Source organism: Nansenia antarctica (genome assembly GCF_963989245.1).
Source record: "Nansenia antarctica genome assembly, chromosome: 4".
NCBI lineage: Eukaryota > Metazoa > Chordata > Actinopteri > Argentiniformes > Microstomatidae > Nansenia > Nansenia antarctica.
The window spans coordinates 17,218,611-17,230,479 of record NC_137689.1 but is presented as its reverse complement, the minus strand read 5'-3'; the positions used below and the strand labels follow the sequence as shown (position 1 = coordinate 17,230,479).

Sequence of the window (11,869 nt, the reverse complement as noted above, 5' to 3'; positions counted from 1 at the left end):
TATATACACGCTGTGCTGTGGCCCCATCGATCCTGACCTCTCCCCCCTCCCCTTACTCATCACATTAAGTGCTTGTTAGCTTGCGAGACAGAGCATGAGAGAGAGAGGGCGAGAGAGAGAGTGAGAGAGAGAGAGAGAGAGAGTGAGAAAGAGAGAGTGTGTGTGTGTGTGTGTGTGTTATACAGTATGCACCTGTCCCTCTGTTCCTCCCCCTGACATCCCCTACTCCAGCCCTCCCTCCCCCACCCCCTCTCTTGTTTTATTTATGAAAGATAAAAGCTGCCATGTTTAATGAATTTTACCCTTACACATTCTCTTTGGGGGAGAGCGAGGATAGAGCCAGCCAGCCAGATAGATGCAGCTTGTTCAATTCACTGACACTCTTTAAATTCTACATTGATCTGGGTGTTTAACTATTGAATACGGTACATAGTGTAGGTAGAGACACCAGCTGGGGAATCAAAGAGTTGTTTTTTTCCAGTTCTGTATTCCTAGCTCACGTGTTCTTGGTATATACATTGATTCGCTTGAGCTGTTGCACATGTGACTCCCTGTTCAGAACATACTGGAAATGGAGTGTTGAGTCATTGTGGTTTAGTTTCCGTATGGATGGACGCTTTCCTCCCACTTCAACCCTGTGTCCTTAAGTTGTAGCATTTGAGCTGCACAGAAGCTTTGAGGGTACACAGTAGAATTGAGGCTACACAGTAGCATTGAGGGTACACAGTAGAATTAACATTAAGATTAAAACTTCAGAACACTAGCCGCTCTGTGTTTGGTGACCATGGAGTCTATCAGATGCTATCGGGGGGGAGATGTGCAGGCCAGAGACAGAGACCATAATGAGGGCTGTAAAACCAGATGAGACCACTTAACCATGCACTTCAGACAGACGCTGTATCCTATTATAACTGTGATATCTCTCTCTCTCTCTCTCTCTCTCTCTCTCTCTCTCTCTCTCTCTCTCTCTCTCTCTCTCTCTCGTCTAGCTGCCAGATCTCACTACAGTACTGACAGTGGTGAGTGACTCAGTGTTTTGATGTCTGAGGTCATCACAAGGGGACACGGTTACATCAGTGGGTGTACTAGGGGGCAGGATGAGCTCAAGCTTTTCACTTATCTGTCATTGTTCTATTCGAATTTATTTTCTTTCTCTTTTTTGATCGAAACCAATGCAGTTTTAGACATGCCAGTCATATTCTGCTGCATACTGGCTTTTTGTCCAGGATGTGACATTCCACTGTGATGTAGTGTAATTGCCTTCAAACCCATAAAAAAGAGAATGACAGGGCTGCTCCATTATGTTTGCACTCAGCGCCCCCTGCTGGTTCAAATATAGCTTTGCGGGTGTTCTCTGATGGAACACTTCCTCACCCCTGGCTGGGTGTCCTCCCATTAAGCCCTGCTGGGACCCAGTGTGGGGGTGTGTACCGTGCTGGGACCCAGTGTGTGGGAGTGGATGTCTCCCAGCTCAGAGGTTGATCTACATGCTTGTGTTTACTCTCCTCCAGACTCCTACATCTCCAAGTCTGCCTCGCTGCCTGGGTACGGCAGGAACGGACTGCACAGGGTAAGGGCCCCAGGGGCGAGTGGTGGGAGGGTGGGAGGGGGAAGCTGTGGGAGGGTGGGTTGGTTGGGGAGGGTTGAGAGCGGATGAGGGGAGGGAGGGGTGGGAGGGAGGGAGTGATGGGAGGCGGTGAAGGGTTGGGAGGGAGTGAGGGGGGAAGGGGGGGAAGGGTTGGGAGCAAGTGAAGGTTCAGCGGGGGTAAGGGTTGGTAGGGTGGGGAGGCTGGGAGGGTGGGGAGGTGGATGGGCAGGAGGCATGTTTTGGGGAACTGGGATTTGGTGTAGATGTAAAGTAATACCTGACATTGAGTTGCTGTATAACTGTGTCCCTATTCCTTTACCACCTCTGGTACCACCAAACTTCACGACTAAGTATTGTTGTTGTCTGTCTTTTACAGCCCCAGAGTGCAGATTACTTCCAGTACGACAGCAGCAATGCAGTCAACTATGGGCTCAGAGGTGAGCATTCATGTGTTTACCTTCCAATATCATAACTACTGTACTGCACTGCCCTCAACCGCAAAGCGCTACAGAGGGTGGTGCGGATAGCCGAGCGCAGTGAATCAGTGGATGTGAGATTCCCTCCATCCAGGATATATACTACAAATGGTGTGACAGCAAAGCCTGGAGGATCATCAAAGATCCCAGCCACCCCAACCACAGTCTGTTCGAACTGATGCCGTCCAACAGACGAAGCCTCTTCCAGAGCCTCAGGGCCAAAACTCAGAGGCTAACGCAAGGCGACCAGGCTCATAAATAAGCCTACTGTAGACAATTGACTATTATCCCCAAGCACACCACATGTATACGGACTACCTAACCTTAAGCACACAGTCACTTTACTCTACTACCTCTTACACCCACTGCCACTGAGGGCAATACTCATGACATTCTACTTGTACTATTTTATTTCACTATTTGTACTGCTAATTGTATCCTGTCTTATTTGTCTTATTGTCTCCCACAACTTGTCACTTGTCCAATTGTCTCACTTATGTCTTGTACTATCGCGATGTTATTTTATCTTGACTTATCTTGCCTATTGCCTTATAGTCTTGTGCTGCCAGGAACTGAAGCCTTAGAGTGGCTCTAATGTGTAATGTGAAGTAACAATATAACTTGAAACTTGAAATTTGAAAACTAGGAAATAGTATATATTTATCTATTTAAAACAAATTGATTTGCTCATCTGCTCTTCTTCCTGCTCTCTCTCTCTATCTCTCTCTCTCTCTCTCTCTGTCTATCTGCAGAATACAAGGTAAGATTCCATGGAGAATTCCAAACTCGTTATCACTAAACCAAAGGTAAGATAGCTGTTAGCAGAACGCTGTTAGCAGACATACATCAAGACGGTACACATCATACAGTACATACAGTACTCATACAGTACATCTAAACAGAGACAGGGCCTTGACGAGGCCTCCACCCTGGCCAGTGACATGTGCTGTGTGTCAGAGAGGAAGTCAGGGCTGCCGTGTGTCCACCCTGAGTCAGGGGACACTTCCTGCTGCCGGACCTGGAGGAAGTGACCCAGATTGCATGCCCAGAGATAAGATCCCCCTCCTCTTCACATCTCAGGAGACAGGTTAACCCCAGGTCCTCTCACCTGGATGTGACATCGTTGGACAGGAAGTGGTTCAAAGTCCCACAGAGAGAGACAAACCAGGAATTACGACTCTTGTCAATCTAACTGTCATCAGAGGAAATAGAGGTTCATGTTTGACCAAGCCAAACATTTGGTGCACTTTCTGTGAGCCAAAACAAATGGGTTGGGCATCGTAGCATAAGTCTCAGGCTATGTTGAATTATCAACACTAGTGTCAGATTAATCATCCATCATCAAGATTACTAATGCCTGTGAAGATGCTTCATATACCTGCCTGTCAAACTGTGAACTGGTTGACATGGTGTTGGACGTCACGTTCTGGCGCTGCTGTATGCTGTCCCATCCTTGAAGTCTTAATTCTGCAAAATGACCCTGCAAAAGCCCTCCCACAACAACCGCGAACCCTTTTCCCTCAAGGCTTTCAAACAAGGCTAATGGCAGAAAGCGGGGAACAAGGAGTGGTACGCAGGGAAGTGGACTGGGTGGTGTCAAAACATCACGGTTGGCCACTCTGTAGTGAAGTAGTAAATAATAATAAAAACGAAATAAAATTAAAAGTTATCTTAACATTGACTGCCAATGGCCCCTGATCCTAGCATCGATTTTTAAAAATGTTATTATGATGACTGATGTATTGATGATTGAGTAATGTATTTGTCTTAAGTCGCTTTGGATAAAGGCGTCTGCTAAATGTTAAATATGTAAACTCCATCGATATGTTGTCACTCATCGAACCCTCTAAACAGCACGTTACACTAGCATACTACACTAGCATACTACACTAACATAATACACTAGCATACTACACTAACATACTACACTAACATACTACACTAGCATACTACACTAACATACTACACTAACATACTACACTAACATACTACACTATCCTAGTGTGAGATGGTAAACATGTAGTATGTTTCTCTGTGCCTCCTGTCTCTGCGTCGTCAGATCTATCCTTACAACGTGCTGATGGTCACCATCAGGGGGCGCAACCCGCTCCCCAGTGACGTGGACAGAGCCAGATTAGAGGTGAGTCGGTCGACATGGAAGCCATCGAAATGTCCCACAATATGGAGTGAATGATTCTGCTGCTTCTGTGGTCGTTGTTATGATAAAATGATGATAATATGTATATGTTACGGTACATGTGGGAATACGGTACATGTGGGAAAAATAGGGTTAGGGTTAGGTGCTAGGGTGCTACGGTTAAGGTTAGGGTTAGGGGTAGGGTTAGGGTTAGACATGCCAGCATGTACTAAGTCGACGTAGCACCTAACCCTAACCCTATTTTTCCCACATGTACCGTATTCCCACATGTACCGTAACATATACATAACAAACACCAGTGGAGGCAGAAATCTGAGGACGGGCTCATTATAATGCATGGAGTGGAATTAAGAATGGTATCAAACACATGTTTGCTGTATTTTGATCTATTTTTGTTTATTCTATTTTTTTTTTTTTTTTAAGTAATTTTTTCTGAGTAGGGTAGTCCCACTCATATTTTTTTTTTATTGACAGTTACAGTAGAGATTTAGACAGGAAGGATGGGTGAGAGAGAGAGGAGGGATGACATGCAGGATATGTCCCCGGCCTCGAACCGGGGACCCTGCGGTTACATGGTCAACGCTTAACCCGCTACGCCACCTAAGCGCCCCGTTTATTCTATTTATAACCGAGTCCTCCGATTTCTACTTCCACCAGCCTCCCCTGGTATACATAACATATACATATATTGTTGAGTATGTTATTACACGTTATATGAGGATAATATTTGACACGACATAGGATATGATATCAACACGTGTTTGCCTCTTCCTGGCAGCGCCACCTCTCCCCTGAGGACTTCTACCGGGTGTTCGGGATGACGATGGCCGACTTCGACCGCCTGGCACTGTGGAAGAGGAACGAGCTGAAGAAACGGGTCAGGCTGTTCTGAAAAAAACGGCCAGAAGCTCAGGGTACTAAACCACCACCACCACCACCAGCCTGGGCTTAACGACGTGCGAGGCCCCGCTCAGACACACACTCTGGGCCAGAGACACAGCAGAACCTCCCTCCTCCAAACAGAGACAGAGCCATATATATACAGTCTCTACATGTTTATGAGTCACAGAGAGACTGCACAGAACACAACAGTAGAACCAAGAGACGCTCTGTTCTGTTAGCCAGAGAAGCCCTTTCCAGCGTGCCCTGAGTCCATCCTCCAGCACAGAGCTCAGCTCCCACAGGAGAGAGGGCTGACGTGTGACTCTCTCTTCAGAGTCCTGACTGTGTGTGTGTGTGTGTGTGTGTGTGTGTGTGTGTGTGTGTGTGTGTGTGTGTGTGTGCGTGTGCGTGTGCGTGTGGTATGTATCCTCTCTAAACCTGCAGAATTTAGATTTATTACAACAGGCGAGTTCTGTAGCAGCGTCGGCCTACGCTCTCAGTATTATGTAGGGATGGGAATTGAGAACCGGTTCCAGTTGAGAACCGGTACCACATTTTTCGATGCATCAGTATCAATAACATCCGAGGTTATCGGTTCTCTTATCGATGCTGGCACGTTTTACACATGCACTGACAGTTGCCCGTTGCCTCGTGACAAGGTCAAACTCTGAAACTTGCAACAAGAAGTCATAATGGCGGAGTCTAGGGAAAAGCGGTCCAAAGCATGGCTTAATTTCACAAAGAAAAATTATAACAATGCTACTTGTATCTGTAAAATGATCATTTCAAGTAAGGGTGGAAACACCAGCAATATGCTAAAACATCTTTCGACGCAACATGGGATAAAATTACAGGAATGCCATGTTTTTAACACGCTATGCATGAGTGCAGTAAAATTATAATGTGCAGCAAATTATAATACCTGCAACATATCTACACAGGAACAATTCAATTAACCTACATGCTTTTCTAGAGTAGGTGTTACAAAGGTGTTAAAACAGCTGTTTCCTATTGTTAAAGAGAAACATTTATGAGATGAGATGAGGCGATGTGGCGTCTGGAGGGACAATGGAGAGTACACAGCCGTCCTCCTCCCCCTACCAGTGGATTAAAGCTGCAAACTTGGAGGACAAAAGAGCAAACATCAATTCAATTAATATTCCCATAACTGATTGACCATATTTCTTGTTTACTGTATTACGGTATTTCCGTAACTCGTTAGGAATATTGGTAGGCTGTCAATGTAACTCAAATATTAATCTGAACACATTTCAACCTGTCACACCATAAGAGTGCTGGAGGTTGTGTGGCCCACAGGTTTAGCGTTACTGAAAGTTGACAAGATAAATGCGTACTTGTCAGTCAAATGTAATTGGTGACCCCTGATACACACTGTGTTCAGAGACTTGAGATAATAAAACAGTTGTGTTAACGCTGAAGACCTGCGTAGGCCTACTTTTTTTCCACACAGAAAATTGATCAGGAATCGATAAGGGAATCGATAAAGAATCGAATCAATAAGCAGAATCTATAATGCTATCGGTGTCAATAACATCTTATCAATTCCCATCCCTAGTATTATGTGTTTGTTTGATTATGAGTTGAACTGTAGTTTATGACTGACTCATGAGGCTGTTGCAGCTTTTGAACAGGCGAGGCTGGTGGAGGTAGAAATCGGAGGTTCACTGTAATACAAGGAATGGAATGAGGAATGGTATACAGCACATGTGGTTGATACCATTCCTCATTCTATTCCATACATTATAATGAACCCGCCCTCCGATTTCTGCCTCCACCAGCCTCCCCTGCTTTTGAACATGCCCTGTCTTGGTTGGAGAGCTCTGAGCTCTGCCTTATGATGATGACAGTAAAGAGAACCCCAGCTGCTCACTAACACAATGTGGTACTAGATGAATCCTGCTGTTGCTTTCTTCACTCTGATGTAGAGTTTCAAACCCAGCCTTTTTCTTATCTGTGTGTGATTAAATCAAAAAATCGAATTAATAAAGTGTTGTAGGCCTTTGTACGTGCACTGCAAACCAAAGTAATATTATTGTTTTAGGAAAACGTGTTTTGTTTTTGTTGCTTTGTTTTTTTATTTGCTTGCAGAAATACTGTATTTCCCAAGTGTCAGAACACAATAATGCATACAGTATGTGCAGATAGAAAGATTTGGATCCATGTATTTCTGTGCAAGTGGTTGTCATGGGGATACTGAGCAGAGCCATAGATAGGGCTAGGACAGATGTTAAAGATGCTTAACAGATGTTTTGTTAATTTTATCTTATTTGTTTTATTTATTTATTTATCTTTTAAGTATTTGTTTTTATTTTCAATTGAACCAAAGGATAAATTGAACATTATGTTGCTAATCTTACAGTAATCAAATATTATTTTATGATTGGAGCTTGACTGTGGCCCTGCACAGTACAGTATCACAGAATAGTGATTGATGTAATGAATTAGATGGAAATCTGTCTGAATGAAAAGGGATTGGATGTACCTAGCGAGGAAGGAAGGGTGGATGGACAGAAGGGATCTATGTCCAGAGGCATGTAGTGGAGTTGAACCAGAAGAACGTGATCAGAGAGCGATTAGTAGGGAGGGGATTGAGGTCATGTCAGAAACTGGGAATTCAGCTGAGGGAATATTGAGAATGTCGAGGTGGAGTTTGGAATTGATGGAATGCCATTCAATGAATAAATTATAATGAAACCACTACAATTGATGAAATGACACTGAACAATACAATTGATCATTTATGGACACAGTGTAACTCTTTTGGTGTCCTTTTTCTTTCAGTTGTATTTAAATGTCTGTTATGAGGTTGTTTGCCTGGTGAAATACACAGTGGATAGTTTTGGTTGTGAGTGTATGCACTGCCTTTAACAGACTGTGATATTAGTCATACTGACTAGCAGTCCTTTAGTATAACTATGACTGCCATCTTAGTAATTATTGATGTGTGTGTGTGTGTGTGTGTGTGTGTGTGTGTGTGTGTGTGTGTGCGCGCACGTGCGTGCGTGCATGCATGTTTACTCATCAGTTACAATACTAACAATAATGTACATAATGTACATACAAATTCACTACTCAGAATTCACAAACTCATCTTTAAGTGGTTTACATTCATTATTAAAGCTCTGGAAGAATTTCCAAGATTACAATTGTTCTTTTCATTTTGTTACTGTGTAAAGCAATCAGCATATGATATACTTGACCGTCAGGAGTAGGCTACTACTCCGCAAATTATGTACATATTTTATTTCAATAAATGCAGTTTACATGTGTTCAATTGTGTCCTGTTTTCTTTGCATAACTGGTTTGTAACACAGTCGCAGTCTTGTATGCAGTTGCTTCCTGACAATTGACCTCTCGGTTACAAGAGAGATAGAATGACCCTGCAGAGCTTAGGACTTAGGCTATATTGTGCTGGACTTTCTTCCCAGGAAAGATAGAAAGCTTCTAACTAAAGCAATGAGTTAAAATCCATCTGTCATGGTGTTTATTAATCATGTCGGTGCCTGGCGGAGACCGTAGACCTCTGTCATACCTTTATTCTCTGCCTCTCGGATCCTACGCTCAAACTCTCTCCTTTCTCCATTCCTCCTGCTGAGCAGCGGAGAGGGTTTGGAGGTCCTTGTGGGCCTTGGACATGTCATCCATTTGGGCTTGTAGAGACTCCATGGTTTGTTGGAGGGTGGTCTTCTTATTTCTCCCCTCCATCTCGCTCTGCTCTGCCTCTCTGCCTCTCTGAACCGCTTCTCCATCTCCTCCCTCTCCTCCCTCTCTTCTCTCCAGGTCTTCTCCTGTGAGGCACAGATGTTCTGGAGGCCTGTGTGGGCTTCGGCCATTTTGTCCTGTTTTGTCTTAGACCTCTCCACAGTCTGAAGGAGATGGTTGAGTTGCTTCTCTACCTCTTTGACCCTGCACATGATCTCCCTCACCTCCACGTCTCTCACCCTCCTTTCCATTCCGCGTTCCTTTTCTTCCACCCATTTCTTCTCTCTCCCTTTGACAGCTTTAGCCGCCTTCTCAAAGGACTCAATTTTGAGCCCAAGAGAAAGAATGAGGTCATCTTTCTGTTTGTTTCACTCGACAGAATCTCTCCTCCCCTTCTCTAGACCTTCTCTCTCCTTCTCCCACTTATCCTCCAGGGCCCTGATGATTCTCTGCTGGTTTAGCTGGTGGTTGTCTAGGAGCTGGCGGAGAGAATAGAGTTGTTTATCCTTCTCACTCAGAGCGGTCTGGTACCAGAGTACCAGGGAGCTTGGGGGGCATCCCTTATTTCCCCACACAGAAGGTGGCAAACCTACCGAGAGCATGAAACCCAACAAGCTCAAAAGACATTTTGAGACAACACATAAAGTATATGTACTGTATGTACTTGACGAACCAAAATCTTTATTTGAAAAGAAATATGTCGAGCTGAATAAGCAGCGAGTGTACTTCACAGAAAGGCAATGACTGTCAGTGAGCGAGCTTGAAAGCATCTTTTGAGGTGAGCTATCTTGTTGCAAAGGTTGAGACTTTGATATTGCCAGCTGCAATTGAAATGGTATAAATGATCTGCGCGTAAAAACGTTAAGAGACACCATAATCATAATACATAAATACATATACATGTCGTGGATAGAGCCATAACGTGTGACCCCCCTTAATTAATAGAAAAGGGTTTCTTAGTAGTACACTCAGTAGGGAGGTGGCCAGTTTAGCCATATGCTACAGGAACTGAGCTCTCATTTTCATTACTCATTGTTTAATTTGAGTCATTGTTTGTTCAGCATTAATTTGCAGCCTTGTAAATACAAGCTCATCTGTACATATCCTGCACTGGGAAAATAAAATCCTCACTGCCATCCACAATACAGTAGCCTACATACTTACTTAATTTTAGCACCCCCAAAAAATCTGTATTTTTACTGTCTGGGGTCACTCGTTTTGAGACGTCAAAGTGGGGTCACCACCAGCCAAAAAAGGTAAGGAAACACTGCGAAAAGTAATAATGAAGATACGTAGATATGATATGAAGTATAATATACTGATACTAGCGCTAGGACCCTGTGAGCGCATGTGGATGAGGCAAACCCGCGGCTGTGACCAGCGGTTGTGACTGAGTCATTTCTGTGTATGTCACTGGGACTACGCCACACATGGGGCCACGTCGTGAACTGCAGCGCGGATCTGGGCGAAATCAATCCATTTATCACTGGGAATAAACATCGGATTTAAAAACAACAAAGAGATGGAAACCGGTAGTGACAACTGTAAGTATCTGCTTCTCTTTGCTAGACTTATTGCATGAATTTTCCATAGGCATTGAGTGAGAGAAAGTTATTTGGTCAAGACTTTACGAGCTCACTTTTAGAGTGACAGTTCTTTCAAACTGTGTTCATGAATGGATAGATGCGATCTTGATTATTCAGTTATGAATAATACGAAAGTTCGCCCGTTGCATTTATGTTGGCGCAGTCAGTGGGTATTGAACAAGGATTGAACATGTTTCAGGGGTGGTGATGCAATCTGACGCTAATCCACTGCCCCAGTAGGAAAGTCTGCTGGAGGATGTGAATGCCCGCTCTGTTGCCCCAGCCTCTGTCTCTGTTGCCCCAGCCTCTGTCTCTCCATCGCAATCTGGAACTCAGTAGACAGAGTGGAGGGAGAAATGAAATACTGTCATACTTAACATTCTTTTAAATGGGTCAGTGATAAGATGTTGTGTTGTTTTAAAAAAATGACTATAAAACAAATTAGGGATTGTGCCTATTCAAATATATATATATATATATATATATATATATATATATATACAGTATATTATATAATATATTTAGAAAAAATATAGCATTTTTAAATATTGACTTCAACATGGAATCTACATTACATTACTTATACATTCATGTATTTGACCCAATTTTGCCTGGAATTGAATTATTTATGTTAATGTCTCCCATACATATTTTGTTATGTATGGCCCTAGAATGGAATGTCTGATATTTGAATAGAGTAGTGAAGATTGTTGAGGAGTGAACAGAACAGAGAGCTGGGTAATGACCATGCATCCTGTCCACCTCTCCCCCCATAGTCTACATCATTGTCCTGGTCCTTGACCTCCAGCACTGTCCCCTAGTCTTCCTCTTCCTCTCCCCCTCTCTCCTCCTCTCTCCCTCCCTGGCTGGTTGAAGGCCAGGCCGGTGTGATGACTGTTTAGGTCTGGAGGAGTAAAACTACCTCACCCTCCATCCGGGAAGTCAGTCCTGCTGTCCGGCTGATAGACAAACACCAGGAAAAAACACCCATTAGACATGTGTGCTGTTGTTATTCTGAGGTTGTGCGTGTGTGTCTGTGTCTGTGTCTGTGTCTGTGTCTGTGTCTGTGTCTGTGTCTGTGTCTGTGTCTGTGTCTGTGTTTGTGTGTGTGTGTGTGTGTGTGTGTGTGTGTGTGTGTGTGTCTGGGTTGTTACACTAATCCCTTAAATGAATTATTCCTAAACCCATAATTCCTCATTGACAAAATACCCCAGCTGAAGCACAAAGACACGCATTGCTCCCTGCGCTGACCTACATGCTGCATATCTAATGTGCTCTGGCGTGTTAATGCGCCCTGGCATGTTTTAGCTACAGTGCATTCCCTGTGTTGTCCAGCTACAGTACCACAGGCGTTTCTTAGCACTTCGTCTTTTGACCCAGTTCAGAGATCACCAGACTCAGTTTCTACACAATGTCCTCTGTTTCCTCTGTTCACCAATTTAAAGCCCAATGAATC

General features: G+C 43.9%; 1 protein-coding gene across 1 annotated transcript in view; it reads left to right on the top strand.

The window, feature by feature from the left end:
- Positions 1 to 5,114, top strand: part of ablim3 (actin binding LIM protein family, member 3) — a gene marked incomplete at both ends in the record, with an annotated part of 63,463 nt that extends 58,349 nt beyond the window's left edge. Inside the window, 6 exons of the mRNA XM_080529128.1 lie at positions 990 to 1,019; positions 1,512 to 1,570; positions 1,965 to 2,025; positions 2,817 to 2,824; positions 4,124 to 4,204; positions 5,001 to 5,114. Coding sequence (XP_080385254.1) covers positions 990 to 1,019; positions 1,512 to 1,570; positions 1,965 to 2,025; positions 2,817 to 2,824; positions 4,124 to 4,204; positions 5,001 to 5,114 — 353 coding nt within the window. The remainder of the gene's footprint in view (positions 1 to 989; positions 1,020 to 1,511; positions 1,571 to 1,964; positions 2,026 to 2,816; positions 2,825 to 4,123; positions 4,205 to 5,000) is intronic.
- Between the last annotated feature and the right edge of the window lie 6,755 nt (positions 5,115 to 11,869).